Source organism: Eumetopias jubatus, unplaced genomic scaffold, assembly GCF_037043125.1.
Source record: "Eumetopias jubatus isolate StellerSeaLion01/CBP00866 unplaced genomic scaffold, mEumJub1_p1.0 scaffold_3, whole genome shotgun sequence".
NCBI classification, from domain to species: Eukaryota; Metazoa; Chordata; class Mammalia; order Carnivora; family Otariidae; genus Eumetopias; species Eumetopias jubatus.
The window spans coordinates 141,305,470-141,327,364 of record NW_028274809.1 but is presented as its reverse complement, the minus strand read 5'-3'; the positions used below and the strand labels follow the sequence as shown (position 1 = coordinate 141,327,364).

At 40.5% G+C, this 21,895-nt stretch overlaps 2 protein-coding genes across 2 annotated transcripts in view; one reads left to right on the top strand and one right to left on the bottom strand.

The window, feature by feature from the left end:
• Positions 1–2,183: 2,183 nt before the first annotated feature.
• Positions 2,184–21,895, bottom strand: part of LOC148164759 (uncharacterized) — a 110,687-nt gene continuing 90,975 nt past the window's right edge. Inside the window, exons 6-7 of the transcript XR_015767906.1 lie at positions 6,624–6,733; positions 2,184–4,484 (exon numbers count right to left, since the gene is read on the bottom strand). The gene's annotated coding sequence lies outside the window, so the exon portion shown is untranslated. The remainder of the gene's footprint in view (positions 4,485–6,623; positions 6,734–21,895) is intronic.
• FAM216B (family with sequence similarity 216 member B) lies at positions 15,855–21,534 on the top strand. The gene is made up of 3 exons (XM_028105065.1): positions 15,855–15,959; positions 18,495–18,615; positions 21,335–21,534. Exons 1-3 carry the CDS (start codon positions 15,855–15,857, stop codon positions 21,532–21,534), a joined length of 426 nt encoding a protein of 141 aa, XP_027960866.1.

Below are 21,895 nucleotides of genomic sequence, written 5' to 3'. Positions count from 1 at the left end.
TAGCGCATCTCTAATTGCTGGACTCAAGAGAATTAAGAACATATGTTCACACAAAAATTTGTATATGAATATTCATAGCAGTGTTACTCATAATAAACAAAAAGTGGAAACAAAAGTAATTGATCATTAACTGGTGAATGAATAAACAAAATGTGGCTTTGGGAAATTATTCAGCCACAGAAAAGAAAATGAAGTACTGATACTTGCTACAACATTATGCTAAGAGAAAGAAACCAGACACAAAAGACCATGTATTATTCCATTTACATGAAAGGCAAATCCATAGTGACAGAGAGATCAGCGTTCCTTCATTCTTGGAATGTTCTTTCTTGGCTTCCATGGTACTATTCTCTTCTGGGTCTCCTTGCTACCTCTCTAATTCTGTTTCAAGTGTACCACCCCTGCCAATGCTCCTTAAACCACTGTGGACCTTGATGACCCTCAAATTTTCTCACCCACATGCTCATTCTTGTACACAGCTCAGAAATGGTGTGACAAATTTGCTAACACCATGACTTCCAGATTTATCCTTCCAGCCTTTACCTCCTCCCAAGCCCTAGACTCTCTTGCCGACCGAACATTTCTTCTTGAACGTTACTCAGGCTCAATACAGAATTCATCATGTCCCAAAACCATGCTTTTATGCTTTTCTTAGTGTTGATTCTTCCACAAGAAATGCCCTTCTCACTTCTTTGTCTTGAGAACTCTTACTCATTTTTCAAGATTTAGCTTCAATTTTCCCTCCTTCATAAAGGCCTCACAGCCTACTTGGTTTAGATAATCAGCTGCTGTCTGTATTCCCGAGCACTTTCCATAGGCCTTCTGCACATTCATCACATTGTATGTAGCTGTTTTTTCTGACTGATCTCCTCCAAGGCTGCCATTTTGTCTTACCTTTTGTTTTTGTTTTTCCCCTATCCAGCAATTTAGTACAGTTGCAGACGTGAGTGTTCATTATTGGATGTGAGAAGACAAGAGTAATAACAGTGAACACTTCTATTGTGCCTACTGGATACCAGGAACTGTTCTGAGTATTTTATTTGTATTAACTCACTTAAGCCCCATGTAAACCCCTTGTTGCAGGCACATCATTACACCCATGTTTTGGATGGATACATTGATATTAAGAGAGTTTAAGTAACTTTCCCAAGGTCATATGAATACCGAATGTCAGAGCTGGGATTAGACCTTGCAACCAAGTCTGTGTTCTTAATCATCATGATAAACTGATACTGAGAGTGGACTTGGCTACTCCATTTCCCTCTCCCAAGCCCTCAAAAGTCCCAGCTAAGTATTATTCTCATGTGAATTCACTCACAAACATTTATTGAGTACCTCTTCTCTCCCTGTGCCAGGCACAGTCTTAGGTAGACAATGAGGATAAATTGAGTCAGAAATGAACCCTGCCTTCTTCATGCAGAACTTAGCAACAAAGACTTTTCTACTTTCTGCATTTATCAGTAGATCACCCAAAGTCTGTCTGCCACTTAATGTCTGGTTAAATAAGAATGGAGAAAGATCTGTGAATGCTGCTTATATTAGACAGGGTTTTCCAGAGAAACAGAACCACATGTGTGTGTGTGGAGAAAGACAGAGATTTATTTTAAGGAATAGGCTCATGCAATTATGGGTACTGGCAGGTCTGACATTGGTAGAGCAGGCTGGCAGGCTGGAAATTCAGCTAAGAGTTGATGTTGCATTCTTGAGTCCCAAATCCACAGGGCAGGCTAGCAGTCTGGAAACTCAGGCAAGGCTTCTATACTGCAGTCTTAGGCAAAATTCCTTCTTCAGAAAGCCTCAGTCTTTGTTTTTAAGGCTTTCAACTGATTGGAAGAGGCCATCCATATCATGGAGGATAATCTGCTTTGCTTAAAGTCTACTGATTGTAAATGTTAATCACTTCTAAAAAACACTTGGGTAGCAATATTTATACTAGTATTTGACCAAACAACTGGGCACCAAAACCCAGCCAAGTTGATACTTAAAATTAACCACCACACTGCCCATAGTGACAGATGCCCAAGGTTGGAAGGGGAAGTCTCAGAAGCAGTGTATATATAAACTACCTCCAACAAAGGAAAAAATTTTTTTTAACTTAGAGGCTATTTTGTATGCCATGATCTAAAATTACTAGGAACATGCTTAAAGCCACCTGATATTTTTTAAGACTTTATTTATTTATTTATCTGACAGAGAGAGAGAGAGAGAGAGAAAGAGAGCACAAGCAGGGGGAGAGGGAGAGGAAGAAGTAGACTCCCTGCTGAGCAGGGAGCCTGACACGGGGCTCAATCCCAGGACCCCGGGATCATGACCAGAGCTGAAGGCAGATGCTTAACCAACTGAGCCACCCAGGTGCCCCTATTTTTTTCCATTTCTTAAACATCCCATACCACCTTTCTCCATTGTCCCAAATACTCTTTCCTGTGATCAACATTTGCTTCTGCCATTCCAGCTCCTAGAATGCCCTTCCTGTTTCTTGTTACAAACAACATGTCTTCCTCATGAAAAGCATTAATCAAGACACTTGTCCTACACCATATTTTTTGGGACTCTTCTTATTTAGCTTCAGGCTTCCAAGGTGCCTGAATTCATAAAATTGATAAAATTATGGAACTTTAGACCTTGAAGGGAAACTTAGTGGACAAGGTAGTCAAATTTCCTCATTTTACTGACGAGGAGACTGGATGCAGTGACTTTGCTGACCCTGAGGTGAAACCAGGACTAGAATTCAGGTCTGTTCTGCCACCTTCAGGCTTTAAGGTATAGAGAGACAGGGGAGAACCATTGCCTATGGAAGGAAAACTAGCTTTAGGAGATATGAGACTTAGATGAATCCTTGTACCTCCCTGTGAAACTCAGTTTCTTTATTTGTTAAGTGGCTTAAATCAGTGCTTCTCAAACTTTAATACTCATACAAATCTCCTGAGGATCTTGTTATAACACAGAGTCTGATTCAATAGGTCTGGTGTAGGGCCAGAGATTCTGCATTTCTTCTAGATGACGCCAGTGCTGCCAGCCATGGACCATCTTTTGAATAGAAGGGTGCATGATCTGTAAGTACACTTTGAGCCTAAAAATTCTATGATTTGGTGATTCTATGATAGGGACGGTAGTGTCAAAGGTAAAATGGGCAGCAAAGGAAAAAAATATTACATTTTACCTATACTTCTCTGTACACTCTTTTTCACAGTCCTTTTCCTCTACTTAGGGTCACCACATATTCTGGTTTGCCTAAGAAAGTCAAATCTTGGCTTATGCCTGTTTCCCCAATGTGATGATTAACAGCGACCATTTCACTCTCAAAAGTGTTCCAGTTAGGACAATAAGCTCGATGGTTACCCATATTTTAAGTTTCTTTGGCTCATTATCTATATTCACAGAATATGGAACACATCAGATTTCCACAGTTTGCATATTTCAAGCCAAAGGAAAAACTACATCCCAGGAAGTTTTCCTACATGGTGTGTCAGAACTCAATGGTTTGTGAATTTCTGTTTTCTTTCCTTACAAACAGCACACTCTGCAAGGACATTTGGCAAGGGCCTTCTGCGTTCAGCCCGCCCAAGATGTGGGACCCTGGGAAAAACTGCTTGATGTTTGTTTTGTGGTGGAGAGCAGCAAAGATCACTCAAAAGATTAAAAACTGAATGGAAAAATATCTCCTGGGTGATATTCCCACTTCCTATTCTCACAGAATCAATGTCTGAGTGTACAGTTCCCAAGTTCAGGGGCAGCTCATGGAGTGAGCTTCTATGCCCACCTCACTAAAGGTCTTCCTCAAGGAGTTGTATAGAAAGGGTTCCGGTCCCAAACTACAAATCTACCACTTGCTGTTCCTCTGGTCTGCCTTCAGGTCTTGCATCTTCAAAGGATTCCATTCAAGGAAATATATTCCTAGAAGTTCCAAAAATCTGCTCTTCTATAGAAGTTGCCACCTTCTATAATTAGCTAGTGGCATTTGCTCTTTATTCATTTATTTAATAAATATTTGCTAAGTGTCTACTATATGCCAAGAAAGGATTAGTTCACAGCTGATATTAAGAATTGGATATAGCACTGGTCTGTAGATTCAGCCCTTTAGTCCCAAAAAAGGTGAGAGAAGGTGGGGGATGGTATTAATGGAAAATTGGAGGGGCAATTAATGTAATGCTCTTTTTCTACAACTGATTTGGAATATATGAGCCTATGTATAAGCAAGAGAGGAAGAAGCATGCAATTCATTTCAGTCACAAAAGGCTAACCCTCTGCTCATCTCCTTCAGGTCTTTGCTCAAAGGATGTTGGCTCACCGAGCCACCTCGGCCACCCTGTTTAAAATTAAAACTCATCCCCCTTCCCAAAACTCCAAATCTCTGCTCTCCTGTATATTTTCCACTATGCTTACCTTATAATCCTTGACACATTTCGTCTCTTTATGATGCTTATTGTCTTTCTTCCTCCATTAGAATGCGCGCTTCATAAATTCGTTGCATAAATGTCCCAGACCTGTAACAGTGGTGTCAGACAGGCAAAATTTCAGGATGTGCTAAAAATTGAAAACAATGTCAGAACAACAGAAAGTGATTTTTAAACAATAAGAGGCAGGAATAAGAACCAGAAAAGCACACAGAGGGTTAGGGAATGTTGAGGACAAGTCAACAGATGGCAGGGAGCAAAATTACTCCACTCCTATTTTGCTTCTGTCTTGCCCAATAAGGAAAAGAAATTCAAACTTGCATAGTGGAACTGAGCCAATGATATAAAGAGGGAATTGCAATTCAGAGTACACACTTTGTATGTGCTCACACCTCCAGACCCAGGCAACCGATGTTTCAGGTACTAAATGTACATTTGATCAACTTCAGAAACACTGTAGGTGCTCTTGAACAACAGAAAATGCAGGAGAAATTTTAAAAGTATCCTAATTTTCAAATGGAAATAAGAATGGAGTACATAGCATCAAGCATAATATGGTGCGAGTTTTTGATATAAAAGTTAAATAAATAAGACAAGGCCCTGCACTAAGTTATGTGCTCTTATAGAGATGTTATCTAGGTTGACCTAAAGTCATTCATAAGTATTTTTTAGATTCTTGGATTCAGTAATTCATTGAGCTATGAATTCCCCTAGCATGTACCATCCCAAAGATCATAGCTCACCTTTATTCACAGCACCAGAATCAGAGATTTTTGTCAAGTACAATTTGTGTATGGCTTTGCTCTAACTAAATAATGACGCTAACCGAAAGGAAATGAGGTTAGCACAACACAATCTGGTCCTGAGTGATCACTGTCTTATTTTATAAATGTTCATAGCTTAGGTGTTTGCCATGAAAGTCTAGATTTTGCTAAGAACCAACATCACACATATACCATTTTCCGGTTACACAAACATTTGGAAGTAACTAATATGGAAAGTAACGATGCATAATAAAAAATTACTTTGACAGGATTGAATATAAGTGTAAAATTACGAAGATAAAATTTAGAACTTCCTACAATTTTATCATTGTAGGAAGAGGATGATCATCCTTGGAAAATTCTATTCGATAGTTTACTTGATTATAAATTTAGTAGGATTCCACATGCTAATCCGGATGTGACTTCCAAGGGAATCAACACTCTCTAGGGAAGATTAAAAAGGAGTACAATATCTAGATCATAGGAAGTAATTAGATTCATCTGAGTCTGCTCTGGTCATTTACATGCTGTCTAGTTCAAGAGAAATGTTTTGGAAAGCCATTGACAAAGTACAGTAGTTCCTAAGCGCACAGGAAGAGTTACAGAAATTTCTAATGTGGAGACTGGCTCTAATTAGCCATGACCTAGAAACTTGTGAGTTCATGCCTTATCAGGTGTCCTAGTGAGGTGGGGAGGAATGTTGTTGGGCACAGGTGGCAAAGCAGACAGAAGAGGCTATAAATTTCTTTTCTGTACAGGAAGGATAAAAGGGGAGTGTAAGTTGGTGGTGAAAGAAAGCAGGAAAAATGACCTCATGCAAAAAAGGGAGCCTCAGTCTTTCTCCATTCCTCACTCTGTCAAGGTGATGCAGGTCTGGGCAGTAATGTTGATAGTAAGAGCTACCAACATAGAGACAGCAGGACAGAGTGATCTGCAGGGCCCACTCTGGAACCAGCCAACCTGAGTTCAAATCCTGGGACTTCCACTTAACAGCTATATAGCTGACTGAGCTGTTAAAACTCTTTGAGCCCCAGATTTCTTATCTATCATACTGTACTAGTAGTACTTAGCTTGTGGGGCTTATGTGAGGATTAAATAAGATAATATATGTAAAGTTCTCAGACTCTGACACAGAAGCACTATGCGAGTTTCCCATGGATGAAGCATTTGCTGTATCTCAAGCATTATTGTCTGATTTAATGTTCAGAACAACCCTACTATAGGGGAACTATTGAAAGAACTTTTCCTACAGATGAGGAAGCTAAAACTTTGAGAGGCTGAGAAACCTGTCCAAAGCTATGCAGGCAGAATACTATATAATCATTCTGCAAACTCAGATTTTTCTGACAAAAGCATCTGAGATTTTAACCTCTGGGCTTTACTGTCTCTAATATGATCTCAAAAGAACCAGTGAGCCCAGCTTACAACTGTGAGGAAACCGCCACACTACAGGTGACAATATTACCTGTGGGGTTTTGAAAGGGTTGTAGATGATGCCCACAAAGTCCAATGTCCAATATTAGGAGTGGCAGGCTAGAGTTCTGATGACAGTGCACAGGATTAAGGATCAGCATGCTGGAAAGAAGTGGGAGAAAAAACCGTAAGACGAGACATCATAAGATTTCTAGGTCAAATTTACCAGGTGAGCTGTTTAGGAATTGCATGCTTTAATTAAATATTACATAGACTGATGACAAGAGTAATCAGCCAGCTATTAGTCCAGATCATTTTAGTTAAGAGTTCTTCTACATCTGACAACCTGGGGGCCTTCTGAAAAATGGGACTATTATAAGCTTATACATACAATAAAAGGAATTGTTAAAAAAAAACTGACTACTTTTAATCTGTGGAGACAATGGCTTAGACAGAATTATTGATTTCACACATATAAAAAACTATCCTGTTTGAGGATAATTGTTTCTTCTAGGAGACTCTACATAGAATGTTCTAGAAATAGCTCTTAAATAAATTGAACAAAATATAGAAAAGGTAACATAGTATAACAGAAAGAATAAAGCCCCAGTGCCAGGCAAACCTGGGCATAAATCCTGCCCCTCCCTTGTATGATGATATAAATTGTCAAGTAACTTCTCAAAGCCTCAATTTTTCCTCCATAAAACTATAATAATAATATTTATCTTAAAGCATCATGAGAAATAAATAAAATAGTCTATCTTAAGTTCCTAGCACAGTTTCTGGCATTTATTAGACACATAATAAACGGTTGTTCCCTTCCTCATCTTCTTTCCTGTCCCTGGAGGTGTGAAGCAGAAAAAGATAATTATCTACTTAGACACACTACATCTTAATGCCTAATAGCTTAAGAAGTGGATAAAACTAAAAAATTCCTTCTGGATTAAGGCAAACCCTGTTGACACTGTCTGTTCCTTACCTACTTAAAAGCCATTGACCTTGGGGCGCCTAGGTGGCTCAGCTGGTTAAACGACTGCCTTCGGCTCAGTCATGATCCTGGAGTCCTGGGATCGAGTCCCGCACTGGGCCCCCCTGCTCAGCAGGGAGTCTGCTTCTCCCTCTGACCTTCCCCCATCTTGTGCTCTCTCTCTCTCTCTCAAGTAAATAAAATATTTAAAAAAAAAAAAAGCCATTTACCTCTTTCTTCCTGGATAGCAGCCTTCCACATTTAAGGTTGGATAAATATCCTTCAGTTTCTGGGAAAGTCAGCCCAGTGCCCCATCTAGGACTTGGCCTAAATCTAGTCCTTTCATGGAAGATCATATTACCTTTAAGTAAACATTCACTCCTTCCCCATGACCTCCTTGAGAAGAGTATCCCTTCCTGCCCCATTGACTTTGGATTTGGAATGCAGCAGAACTAGAGTGAACCAATTCCAAGCCAAAGTTTGCCTCTTAGGGAGCTTCTGACTGGAGGAGATACACCCTGAGTAGCCCAGGTCTCTAAGAAGGAGAGAGACACAAGGGGCAGTTGTCCCAGCCAACCTGCCAACTTGCAGCCTAAAGCAGAGCCACCTCTGTTTATGAGACATTAGATAAAATTGGATGGGAAGCTTCTGGAAAATAGTTTTCCTCTGTGATAAGAAAAAAGCGCATGAAGATGAACTCTCTGCTCAGCGCCACATCTTGAGTTTGATTGAACTAGTCAGCTTCTGACCATGAAGAGAAAACCTGAAGAGAATCACAGACACCGGCCCAGAATCACAAACCCATACCACCAACCATCTTCTGCATTTCGTGTAAAGTGACAAGAATAAATCCTATCTGTTTAAACCCGGATTTGTCTGGCATCTCTGTTATCTGCAGCTGAATATATCCTAAGTGATACATGTCAATATTGAACCCTGGAACTACTTAAGAATTCTAGTGTTTATGACCTAAGCTAATGTATTTGACAACACCCAGAATTATTTCTGGTTTGTGACCAGATGTCATGTACTGTCATTATTTGTGATTTCACAGGCTCATTCAGTCAGCATTTCCTGCTCATCACTGGACACCCAACATTTAGGATGTGCCCCGGGGAACCGTGTTCCCCATAACCACACAGATGGGTACAGAGCTGCATTCCTTTCAGAGAACCTCCCTTCCCTTTCAGCGTGCGCCTTCTCCCCAGTTTCAGATGTCCCATGTTTAGCAAAAGTTACTTCTCGAAACTTTGATTTGGCTACCTCCCAAGGGCTCTCGTGCCTCTCCCTGTCTCCTTAGCACACCTGGACCTAAGAAATATGTAAGTGGGATTCCCATGCAAAAGGGGAGAGGAGGTGAGACAAGCCCTGTCCGCTGATTCCTCATTTCAGAGCTAGGCTGGTGCCACTCAAGGCCGGGTGCCGGAGAGATGCCTGAGCTCAGTGACAGTTCTGCCACTTCTCGGTTGTGGGAAACATGGCCAGGTTATGGAACCCCTCTTCGCCTCCATCTCCTCATAAGCAAAATGGAGCTAGGCATAGTGCATGCTAATAGTATTGTTATAAGGCTTAACCAGGTTAATGCAACTAAGATGCTTAGGATGGTGAATAGTGAGCCACGGTTACGTAAGAATTGGCCGATTTTGTTACTTCAGTCAAAGCATAGAATGCTGAAGCTCATGGAGGACAGATAGTATCAAGAAGGTGCAGGGTAGCACGATGGGGGAGCTGGGGAGATGGGACATTCTGGCTCATACATGGCTTTTGGAATTACAGAATTATAGTGTCAGTGACCCGGTATTACATGGAAATGCCCTTTACCACATTCTCATCAAGACTGTCTATTTTTAAAACATCTGGGATGGGGAGTGCATTCTTTCCTGAGGTGGTTCCTTTCATCAGAAATTTGTATCCTGGTGGCTTCTACTTATGGACCCTAATTTTTTCTCTTTTGGAATATACAGAGTAAGTCTAACTTCAAATGTATGAGCTCTTCAAATATTTCGTGAAGCACTGTTACCCAGCCCACTCCCTTCTGCCATAGGTCTTTTCCAGATTCAGTAGCTCTTATTTGCATGTCAGTTCATCCTGTGACAAAGCACCTCTATTTTCACCACACAGTCCAGTTTGCCTATGTCCCTCGTATGCACACAACACACTGTAGCACAAAGCACACCAGGGCAGTTCCAGCTCCTCCCTTGTTTTAGAAATAATACTTCTGTTGATATAGCCTACACACTCACGAATCCCTCTGGCAGCCTCATTAACTCATGTTGCATTTTCTTTCCCTATGCCAGAACTGCTACTAAGCATCACATTTTCTTTCTGTATTTGTCTGGCTAGAAATGAAGCCCTGATACAGAATATTGTCTTTATTATTTCATCCTATTAGGTGTAGTCCATCACTTTAGCTTGTTGTGAGATTCTTTTGTCATCTGCCATCTGCTCTGTTTTCCATCCCACCTAGATCTCTGTCCTCTAGAAACTAGATCTTCATTATCTGAAAACTTAATAAGCTTGTAAAACTGTGGAGTAGATCAGAGCATGCCACCAAAAACCTATCCAGATTGTCATGGACTCATTAATTAGCACACTTCAGCGTAAGTTTTTAACATGTTTCAAATTGTACTTATCTGTCCATGAGGACTGCACAAGGCACCCTGTCAAAGGCAGAAATACCAGGTCTAAACATTTTTTTTTTACATTTTTAAAATTTTATTATGTTATGTTAATCACCATACATTAGATCATTAGTTTTTGATGTAGTGTACCAGGTCTCAACACCTAAAAGTCCCAGAGCCCTCTCCCTATTAACAACAAACATAAAAAAAAAAAAAAAAAAGGAAATGACATTGTCTGAAAACACAGCTGTCAGTACTGATCTTTTAAATGTTTATACAGTTGCTTTGCCAATCTACTGTCGAGTGGTAGATGGGCATTTTTATTCACTCCACTTTTTAGAAAATTAGAACACATATGGAGAGTGTTTCTGTGGGCAAGGAGCTAAGCTTCACACCCATCTCCACTGTGAATGTAGAAATGCCTGGGCAAGTTTGAGGACTGATGGGACTGGCCTGCTGGATACCTATTTGTGTGAAGCCTTCCCTGGAGGCTTATTAGAAAGTCGACGACTTGATAATAACAAGACTATCCTGCTCCAGAATTATGACCACAAGTCGTTGTGAAGCCGAAGCCTCCCCTTATTCAACAAAGCAATACTGCAGATGGGAACAGAACACACCCAAGGAGAGAAAGAATCAAGATGCATGAATTTTGTCTGCGGGAAATGGCTCAATAGGAGGGATAGTTTCCTATTATAGCAATGTGTGTGTTGCTCAAATTCCCTTTTATTTCCAGAGGCCAAGGGCAGAAATCATAGACCTCGGGTAACCATGGGTTTGAGTCCTGGCTCTACAGCTTAATAACTATGCCAGAAGATCTGTTTTTAAAGGACCACTGCTAGTCCCTAATGAGAAAGACTTTCTTATAAATTCCTACAATTAAAAAAAAAATCATGGTCTTGAATCTAGAATTATCTACAAACTCCCAGTACACCTATTCTAGTTCCTTTTGACATTATACCTCTTTCTTCCATAGCATTTACTTGGGATTATAGAATCAAAATTAAATCCATAGACAATTTTGTTCTTGAGCTATATTCCACTTTAGATTTTTGTCCAGTGCTTCTTAAATCTGTTTTCCCAAAGTCCTTAGCATATAGATGACCATACCCAGCTTTTCCTTTCCTGATAATCACTGCCTTTAAGTGTTCAAAGTAGTTTTAACTCACTAAAAGTAGCTCTTAGAGTCCAAACTGGGACTCAAGTTTTCTTGTTTTTGAGACCAGTGACTCCTAAGGTGTTGGTATGTGTGAGAGCCTTGGTTTGGGGTCTTGGAGAAGTGGGGGTTTTATGTGAAGAGATCAGAGAAATAAAACAAAATAGGAGAGGGATGGATAACTGACACCCACTCCAGCCCCCACCAAACAAGATTGAAGCCAGCGGGCTAGGTAGTCCTATGAGCAACGGTGTCTAACAAAGTCTGTGTAAGACTCTTGGGTGGAGACATCCAAAAGTCCAGGTGATAAACAGAAGCTCAGAGTGGGGAGGGGACAGTTCCTTCATTTCCTTATGGTGCACTGAGGTCCTCTGAGGGCTTGGGGTAACAGAGGGAGGATATCCGTGCCTAGCAGAGCTATCCCCACGGAGAGATCTGCAGCTAAGAACATCCTGGAGAAGGAGCAAGAGTAGAAAGATATGAGCAGGTAATTTCATTTTGGCTTCATGGTTTTCCAGGGAAGTACTTATCTCAATAAAATAGTTATGCTCTGCCTCTTGTTCTAGCAGACTGGATTCTTTGAATTAGGGTTTAACCTCATCTTGGATTCCAGTCATGGGTCTCTCTTCCTCACTTGGTAATGCCCATGAGATCACATTTACCCTGCTAGTCTATGAAAACACATTTCTACCCATGTTCTAAGAATTGTTGTGTAGGTACACCACCATGTTAATCATTGTGTCCCACTGCTGTACCAATGTTTCAGCCATGAAATAGCATGTATCTTTTCTACCAAGAGTCAACATTATACTCCTTATAGTAATTAGTTTTTGGTTTTTTCTATTTTTTCTTTTTTGTAGCCAGTTTTAATTCCTTTTGAAAAGTCTAGTTAGTCCTTGGAAAATAATTTCTTTGATTAAAATTGACAATATACATGGTTTCATAATTCTTAAATGTTGAGTTATTGACCAAAAACTCCTCTCTCATTCCTTGACACTAACTACAGAGCTAGTTAATTATCTTTTGTTTTTTCTTTAAAAACTCCAAACTTTAGTGGCAATAGGCAAACACTGACTGTATATCTAAGTGTTTCAGCCTCCCACCTGACATCATAGAAACAAGAGGTATCTCTTAGATTTTCACTGATGGTATGTATCTCCATGTGTTCAGATAGTGTTCAGTATCTCTCAGCTTTGTACTTGCCCTTCTATACCCTTCTCTTTACCAAAGTAGTGGGAAGACTGCAAAATACATTTTGCAGAATCCCTCACCAACTGGCATCCAATGGGAGATAAAGAAGATGGAAAGTGGGGTGAGGGGGAGGAAACGTCGCTTTCACGGTTTCTGCTTGCGTCTGTGGGAGTGGCAGCATCCACAACCATGTCAGGGACATCAGCAGCGGGGACAGTGATGGTGTAACAGTTGTTACAGCAACTGTAACATTAAGGACAGCACATAGAAGCGAGGGCACTGGCTGAGCGTCAGGTCTTGAAGGTGCTACTCGGACCATGTTCCTACAGAAGCAGCCCCAAAGGCACAGTGTTTATGGACTCTGGGTAAATCATTTTACCTGTTGTCCGCCAGCTCTAGGTCTGAGAGTGGTTGAGTGTAATTGCCAATCTTTGCGCAAGTTGACCTTTCTTGTTTTGTCCCCCAGCTCACTCCAATACTTCTGTAACAGATTCCTTACATTAAATTCCCTCTTTGTCAAACACCTAGATCTGTGTCTGTTTTCCTGGTTATGCAGGGACTGATGCACACTACTATGAATCAGCCCGTGTGTGTAACAGTCAGCAGATGTGGTGTGCCCTAGAAGCCATTTCATCATATGCTGGGAAAACATTCAAGGAAGACTCAATTGACAATTGACGATGTCAGCTCTGCATGCAACTGTTCTTTATCTCTCAGTAGAGAATCGCCAAACTCTCAGATCCCGTGAGAGGTTTGTGGTATTCACAGACTTTTATAGACTCTTATTTCTGCCATGTTTCTTCCCCAGAAGGTCTGTATTTAAATTATTGAAGAAAATACAAACTTCCTGTGTCTGGTAAGTCCCTTCCCTTTCTTCCTTAAGCTACACAATTCATCACTCTTATCTCCCTGGTTTTTTCTTCCCCTTACACGCCTAAGAATTTTGAATTTGTAGTTTTCTTTTGGTACTTCTCTTCCATTTTCTCTAGGAAGTCTTCATTTTTACAGATAATCTGACATTCAGAAGGAGGATTCTCAGGGAAAAAAGGAAGTCTGTGGTAATAATGCTAGCCCAGAGGAAGGGATAAGATTGCTTTCATGAGTCAGGTTAAAATGTAAGCCTTACGCTGATGACATCAGTGTGGGAAAGATCCTTGTGCCACAGGTTCAGTATCATCATACACAGCCTCTATCCAAGGTCAAAAATGAGAATATCTTACTCCTCCAAAAATTAAGAAAGGACTATTATCTTGAGCAACGGGACAATTCCATAGGTTACCACAGTACCTGTACCTCTATATTTAGAAACTCTTCCTTCAACATTCTGAGCAATGCGGGTGGGGGGTACTGACTCCAAATGTGGGAAATACTCATGTAATGACCCATTGCCCTGGTGGACTTCTTGACCTTTAATATTCAGCCTCTCTGTCTCCATGCACTTTATTTTCTCATGTCTGCACATAATGCAGATATGGTAGATTTAGAAGTTGGCACTTGATGAGACACAAAATTTGAAAGAAAACAGATAAACTATGCAGTTGAATGTTGCCCAGAAGCAGGGAAAGGCATGCGGCCAAATTCCCCCAGCTCCTTATGTCATCACGTGATGTTGCTTGGATATCAGCTTATCAACAGACTGAATTTCTACTGCCACCTTCACATGAAGAAAGAGACCCTGCAAGGAAACTACACTGAATATGAGTATGAGCTTCTAAAAAGGGGGAGATCATAATACAGGGTAAGTCTTTTAAGCAAATTTGTCCTTTTTGGTTCGGGCATAAGATATTTGGTAGATTTGTCCTCCTTGAATTCTCCAAGCATTTTAATCAAACTTTACCAGGTATAGTCCACTTGAATAGCTAAGATGGATTTCCTCAGCAATAGCCCGAGAAAAGCGCACATGAATTGTTGCCACAAGAAAGATCGTTAGTCATTTCCTTATGCTATTTGAGGAAAGAAGAAACCTTTCTAGCTTTGAAGAATATTTATGCTCTGCTCTACAGACCTGGAAAACGCGAGGAGGGATACTGAGATGATCTGAGTACAGGGTAGAATGTTGGCTTCTAACACAGAGAATATTAAAAGAGTATATCTCAGTTGGTATGGTTTCTGAAGCGCACGATGAGGGAAAGCAGTATTAAATAAAATATTTAGAGTTTAATTTATAAGTTTTATCGTGGAAACAGGACACACAGAGATGCTGACCGATGTTTTCCTAATAAATTTCTCTTCTGGAAGATCTGAGCCTTCGCTTTGTGAACTCAGAAGCAGAGATTCCTCACATGTTAAAATACTTCTTCAGTGTGTACATGTGGGTGCTTTTGCGTGTGCACGTACGTGAGAACGTATAATATGGGGAGAGAAGAGAAAAAAGGATGAGAGCTTTCCATAGCCATGATCTCAGCTAAGCAAACAACCCAACGGGGCAGGTTTGGCAAGGACAAAGGTGTGAGCAGAGGGGAAAACGCTTGGGATTCTCAGTCTATGCCTTGGCAACCCTATTCTAATCTATCCACTACCCCGGATTAATTTTTTTTACACTCATAGACATCTCAGATTCCAAACCCTAAAATATATGGTAAAGAAAAAAGACTTACTCATAGCAGGTGTGGCTCCTTCATTTTGTCAGGCAAGTGGCAAGAAATACAGCTAAGTTTGACAGTTTCTTTTATAGTACACTGCTGTAAAATTGCAAATCAAAAGGTGCAAGAAATGGAGAATAATGTAAAGGAATACTATACTTTGACTAAAAATCATATTTTTTAAGGGATATTCCATGAGCTGGGAAAGTGCACAACATATAGAGTATGGTCTCTCTTTTCTAAAATCAAAATGTACCCAGGAAAAAAAAAGAGTAAAAGGAAATCAATCAAATGCCACCAACAGTTATGGACAGTTAGATTATGGATAATCATATTTTCTTCTTCAATTTTTAGATTTTTTTCAAATTTTCAAAAATGACATATGTTACTTTTACAATCAAATAAGGTAATAACTATTACTTAAAATGATCAAGAAATAACTTGTGACGTGATGTGGTTCTACAGTCCACCTATTGCAAACACAAGATGAAGCCAAAAGACAAAGAACTCTGAATTATTCTTTCCACAACCGGAGGGGCAGGGAGAATAGGGCAAAGTACAGAACTAAGCGGTCTGCTGAGATCCAATTACTTAGAAACATGTGAGAAAACTTTTTATCCCTTGACATAAATGACATTTATTTATTTGTTTATTTATTTACTTGCTTGCTTGCTTACTTATTTACTTAGGTCCATTCCCAAAACAGGTTGAACAAAATGAAATTTCATGCTATGCTTTGTTGTTCCCTGGAGGTACAGGATAAAGAATGGGAGAAAAACAGAAAAGACGACAAAAGCTTTGGAATGTTCCACGGATTCCTTGCATTCGGGTCCCTTCCTCTGCCTACACCCACAACACTCCCTTAATGAAGGTATAGTGTATCATTCACTAATGGATGGAACTTGCCTGTCTCTGCCTCAAGGCTTGAGGACTTTTTCTCCTGTCTTTGTTTATCCAGCTTTAGGTAACATCGGGCTCAACATAGGCACTCAGTGCATGTTAATGGTGTGCATGGTGAATGAATGAGCAATTGCACGGTCTGGTCCTACACCCATCCCATTTCAGGAGCTCTGTAGATAGTCACATCCTCATTGCTGAAGCACTCCCAGTAATGGGCAGCTCACAGCTGACCACGCTGTGGCTCCCTGCTAGAGAGCTATGGTAGCTCCTTTCAATCACAGTTATTTAAAGCCATTCTCATTAATACTTTTTTAAATTTTATTTTATTATGTTATGTTAGTCACCATACAAAACATAACCAGTATTTGATGCAGTGATCCACGATTCATTGTTTTCGTACAACACCCAGTCATTAATACTTTTTGCAAAAATTTCAGTTCTCTTCTATCCCCCCAAGAAGGATAAACAACAGGGTAAGAATATTAGGACTATTATTTAGGAAGTTTAGACCTCTGCTAAGGAAAAGACATAGACTTTTTTTCCCCCCCTGTAAAATAAAACCATAACTTTTAAGATTTTATCTTATATAACGGAAACTCTCATTGCCCTTTGGAGCCTTGCTCTCGAAACTGGCTGCTATTTTCATATTATATTGTTCTCCATCATTGCAAAGTCTTAATTAGGAATCAATTATCTTCTTCAAAGATATTCTTTTTTAAAACATCTAATTCAGAAACTGTAAAGTTCACATGATGCCTCAAATTGTGAAGTACTTGGCTTTGCTACTTTCACTCTGGATATATTTTTGGTATCAAGTTTAAGGTCTCTAGACAGCAAAAAAAAAAAAAAAAAAAAATCTGACTCAGAGGTTTCAACTCCACACAAAATTTCTAACAGATAAAAGCCACTTTACTGTTATATATAATTAACTTAAATTTAGTTTCCATTACAATGGTTATCAACTACTTTTGAAGCTTCAATCACTGTTTTGCCTTTTGTGGCCTAGGGTGAACTTATTGCACCTTGGTTTTTCTAGAATGTTGAGGCATCATGGTAAGCACTGACAACAGATTAGGTAGAGGACAGTTAACTGTAGTCTAGGTCCTTCTTGTTCCTCCCTTTGCACTACATGGCAGCCTTCTAAATGCTCTCCCTTCCAATGGCCTGTCCTCCCATAAGCTCATTCTCCACGGCGGGGCCAAAGTGATCTTTCAAGTATGACATTTCGGGTTGGATCATTCTCTGTTGTGAGGGACTGGGAGGCTGTCGCGTGCACTGTGGGATGTTCAGCAGCGCTCCTGGCCTCTATCTGCCAACAGCCGGTAGCATCCATCCTCCATTCCACCATTTATGCCAAGCAAAAATGTCTTCCCACATTGCCAAATGTCCTTAGTGGTCAAAATCACTCCCGTTGAGAACCACTTTACTTAAATAAAGACCTTCAGTGGCTCCTCATATTAAAGGTAATCTTTCAACTCTTTTTTTTAATTCTTATTTTTTAAATTTGAATGTGAACACTGACTATAAGGCTTCTATGATCTCCCCCTGCCTAACTCTACAGCCTTCCCCAGCTCAGACTCTATATTCTGCCTGAAGTGAAAAAAAAAAAAAAAAAAAGTCTGGTTCCTACTATATCCAGACATTTTGTGTCCCACAGGAAAATTTATACCACTTTCTCCCACTAATTAGCTTTTCTTTTTCTTCTAGCACAGTGGTTCTCAAATTTTGGTGTCCTTGTAACACAATCACCTAGAGAGCTTGTTAAAACCCAGAGTGCCATGCCCCACTCCCTGGAGTTTAGGATTCTGTAGATCGAGGATGGGGCCTGAGAATTCGCATTTCTAACACATTCCCAGGTGATGTCGATGCCCTTTGAGAACCAGTATTCTAGTTCCTTGGGAAATTCCTCCTCACTCTAAGACTCAGATGTTTTGGTCACCTCATTGAAAAAGCCTTCCTTGATTGCTGCACAGACTTTGTTTTCTTCTCTGTTTTTGTAGCATCTTTAAAGTAATAATGTTGAGCCTTTATCCCATTACCCATCTACTCATCTAGCTATCTCCCCTGCTTACTGACAACTCTTGGTGGAAAGTTCTCTTGTCCCCATTCACTGGCCTGGCCTACATCAGGCCCTGTGTAGATTCTCACAGCCTACCTTCTTCAACAAGGATCATAATACAGGAATAAAATTATAAAAAATTATAAAGTGTTGGAAATCCTTAGATCCCTCTCAGCCCAATACCTTGACCTACTTACCTAGAATCTTTTATTTACCCAGTTTCACTATCACACAGGCCAATGGAAGTTGTTTAAGTAAACTAGGGGAAGACACGACCCAATTGTTGTTTTCCAATTGTGAAATGTATATATAGAAAATTGTTATACATATATATGTATATGTATACATATATATCTTATTTCCAAAGAAGTCAGCTTTGAATACATCACACTCTTAGTCCTATAGAACTCCACCAACTCATCAAAATCACCTGCTCTGCTTTGACAGGACCTAACCCAAGGGCAGCAACGCTACTTTTATAGCATCATGAGGATTTACAATTCCAGACCCCAGTGGGAGGCCCTGCAGAACCGCTATATTCACAGCCTTCAGCACCAGCAGCTGCTTGGTGAGTTTTAACTACCTGACCTAAACCAGGCACCCTTGGGAGGGACTTGTGTGCTGGAGCCGGAAGTCAAGTTTCCAGATAAATAATTCAAGTAGAATGGCCTCTGCCAGTGTGCTATAATATAACACAATTGGCAGGCCATGTTTAAAAATGATTATCCCTGACAATGGAAAGCAAGGTTTTATGGGTAAATTAAGAGGGTTTCAAGAAATCAGAGTACGGATTGCTATGAAGTGTCAACAACTGTCTGAGATTTAGAGGAACTTGATCTAGTAGAAACGGCGATGGGCTTAGGCAGATGGTCTAGGCTCAAACCACTGCTCAGCCCCTTGCTAGATATGCAAATTCAGAGGCTCAGTTTACTCACCACAATAACAGTTACACTTATTAGGCATTTACCATGTTCCAGACATTGTGCTAGGAGATCTACACACAACATCTCATTTTCTCCCCACTTTACAGCTGTGGGAAACTGCAGCTCAGACAGATTATATAACCTGATCAAGACAGACATACGCCTAGCGAATGTCACGGCCTTGCCGGCAAAGAGCATACATTTTCACCCCCATGCTCTGACATCTCTCTTGTCGAAACCTCGTGGGATTTTATGAAGCACAAATGAAATAATGGTTGCAAAAGACCTTCACGGACTTTTAAGTACAACCTTTGGAGGTGTGATTGTTGTTAAGTCCCTCTTCTTCTAGGAAATGTTTTCAGTCTCCAGCTGGCCTCTATTACACTCTTCTCCTGACTCTGGCAGAGCTTTCTTTTTTAAGCAGCTCACTTCACATTAGCACGTCTACCTTATATTGCTGTTCCTGCATTCGCACAAAAGGAAGACATGGTTTTTGCCAACGACTGAGTAACAAGAACAGTAACAATAGTTATCTGTTATTAGGCTTCCCTTTGTGCCTAGCACAGTTCTAGGCACTTTGCATATATTGTCTTATTTGAAACTCAGACACCTCTAGATGGTAGGTGCCTTTACAACTCACATTTTACAGAAGAGAAAATTGAGGCGTGGATAAGAAATCATTTGACCAGGGTCATGCAACTAGTAAATGTCAGAGCCAGGATGCAGCCTGCTCCCCATGATTGCCTGCATTCCTGCAGAATCATCACCTACTAGCTTTGTTTGTAGAGCAAAACTGCATAGAGGCCAGTGAAACCAGAGCACGGATATTCAGTATTTAGTGCACATAAAATCTACCTGCGTTATGTTATCAGCATGCAGATTTCCAGGCCTAGCTGAGTTTCTTTTTTTTTAAATTTTTTATTGTTATGTTAATCACCATACATTACATCATTAGTTTTGGATGTAGTGTTCCATGATTCATTGTTTGGGCATAACACCCAGTGCTCCACGCAGAATGTGCCCTCTTTAATACCCATCACCAGGCTAACCCATCCCCCCATCGCCCTCCCCTCTAGAACCCTCAGTTTGTTTTTCAGAGTCCATCGTCTCTCATGGTTCGTCTCCCCCTCCGATTTCCCCCCCTTCATTCTTCCCCTCCTGCTATCTTCTTTTTTTTTTCTTAACATATATTGCATTATTTGTTTCAGAAGTACAGATCTGTGATTCAACAGTCTTGCACAATTCACAGTGCTCACCATAGCACATACCCTCCCCAATGTCTATCAACCAGCCATCCCATCCCTCCCACCCCCCACCACTCCAGCAACCCTCAGTTTGTTTCCTGACATTAAGAATTCCTCATATCAGTGAGGTCATATGATACATGTCTTTCTCTGATTGACTTATTTCACTCAGCATAACACCCTCCAGTTCCATCCACATCATTGCAAATGGCAAGATCTCATTCCTTTTGATGGCTGCATAATATTCCGTTGTATATATATACCACCTCTTCTTTATCCATTCATCTGTCGATGGACATCTTGGCTCTTTCCACAGTTTGGCTATTGTGGACATTGCTGCTATAAACATTGGGGTGCACGTACCCCTTCCCATCCCTACATTTGTATCTTTGGGGTAAATACCCAGTAGTGCAATTGCTGGATCATATGGTAGCTCCATTTTCAACTGTTTGAGGAACCTCCATATGGTTTTCCAGAGTGGTTGCACCACCTTGCATTCCCACCAACAGTGTAGGAGGGTTCCCCTTTCTCCGCATCCCTGCCAACATCTGTCGTTTCCTGACTTGTTAATTTTAGCCATTCTGACTGGTGTGAGGTGGTATCTCATTGAGGTTTCGATTTGGATTTCCCTGATGCCGAGTGATGTTGTAGCTCTCTGAGTTTCTGATCAGGAAAGTCTTTGGAATAGAGCCAGAAATCTGAATTTTTAAAAAGCATTATTAAATGTGGTCTCAGCCTGATGATTCTGTAGTGGGTGGTCTGCAGACTACACTTTAAAAACCCTGACAGAGATTGGATATCTCTGTTTCTGGTTTGAAGAAAGTTTTGAAAATAAAGATATGCAATGCATGCTCAGATTACTCAAGGCCTAGCTTCCTCTCCAAGCGATTTGTCATGTTAATCAATGACTATGTATTAACTTACTGAACAAGAAATGCAAAAGAAGAAAAGTCTACTTCATATCCTCAAAAATCATACAGTCTTGGTGTGCTAAACACAACTGTCTCTACCCTGCAAAGTAGAAGACATTTTATGAATCCGTAAATATTTGCAGGGTTGTTTGCTTATTTGTTTTGTAAGACTGTTGACTTTGAACTTTCTCTCATTTCTCTCCCCTTAGGCTACATTACACAACAGGAAGCTTTGGCTTGTGCAACTGTACTTAGAGATTCAACCAAGAGAGCCTCAGCTAAGGTAGCTCCTCAAAGATCCATCCCCCAGAAGCCTTCAGCCATGACAAGAACATGGCTGTCAGCACTACCTGTGTCTGTGGTTCGACCCAGGGCTCAAAGAGCAGGGCCTGGATCCCTCAGGAATTGAGACTTTGCACAAGCTCTGAAACAGGCACTTTGCCCATGTACCCCAAAATCTAGCAGGTGCTTAGTGTATATTTGTTGAATGAGGATGAAAAAAAAAATAACTTCTAACACACACTCCATACCTAGAAATAATCTCTTTCCCACTCGCATAAATTTTACCAGCAAGAACAAGTTGAGGGATTTAAGAGCAATTGGAGCTAAGTGTAAACACGCCTTTCACTCCACATATAATCTGTAGAGAGAAATGACTTTTGAAGCTTTCAAAGTAAAAGCTTCCTTTGAATTAGAACCTCTCAGACAAGTCTCAAGAACACTGAAAGGGTGAAAGTCATCAAAGGGTGCCAGGTTCCCAGTCACAGGGT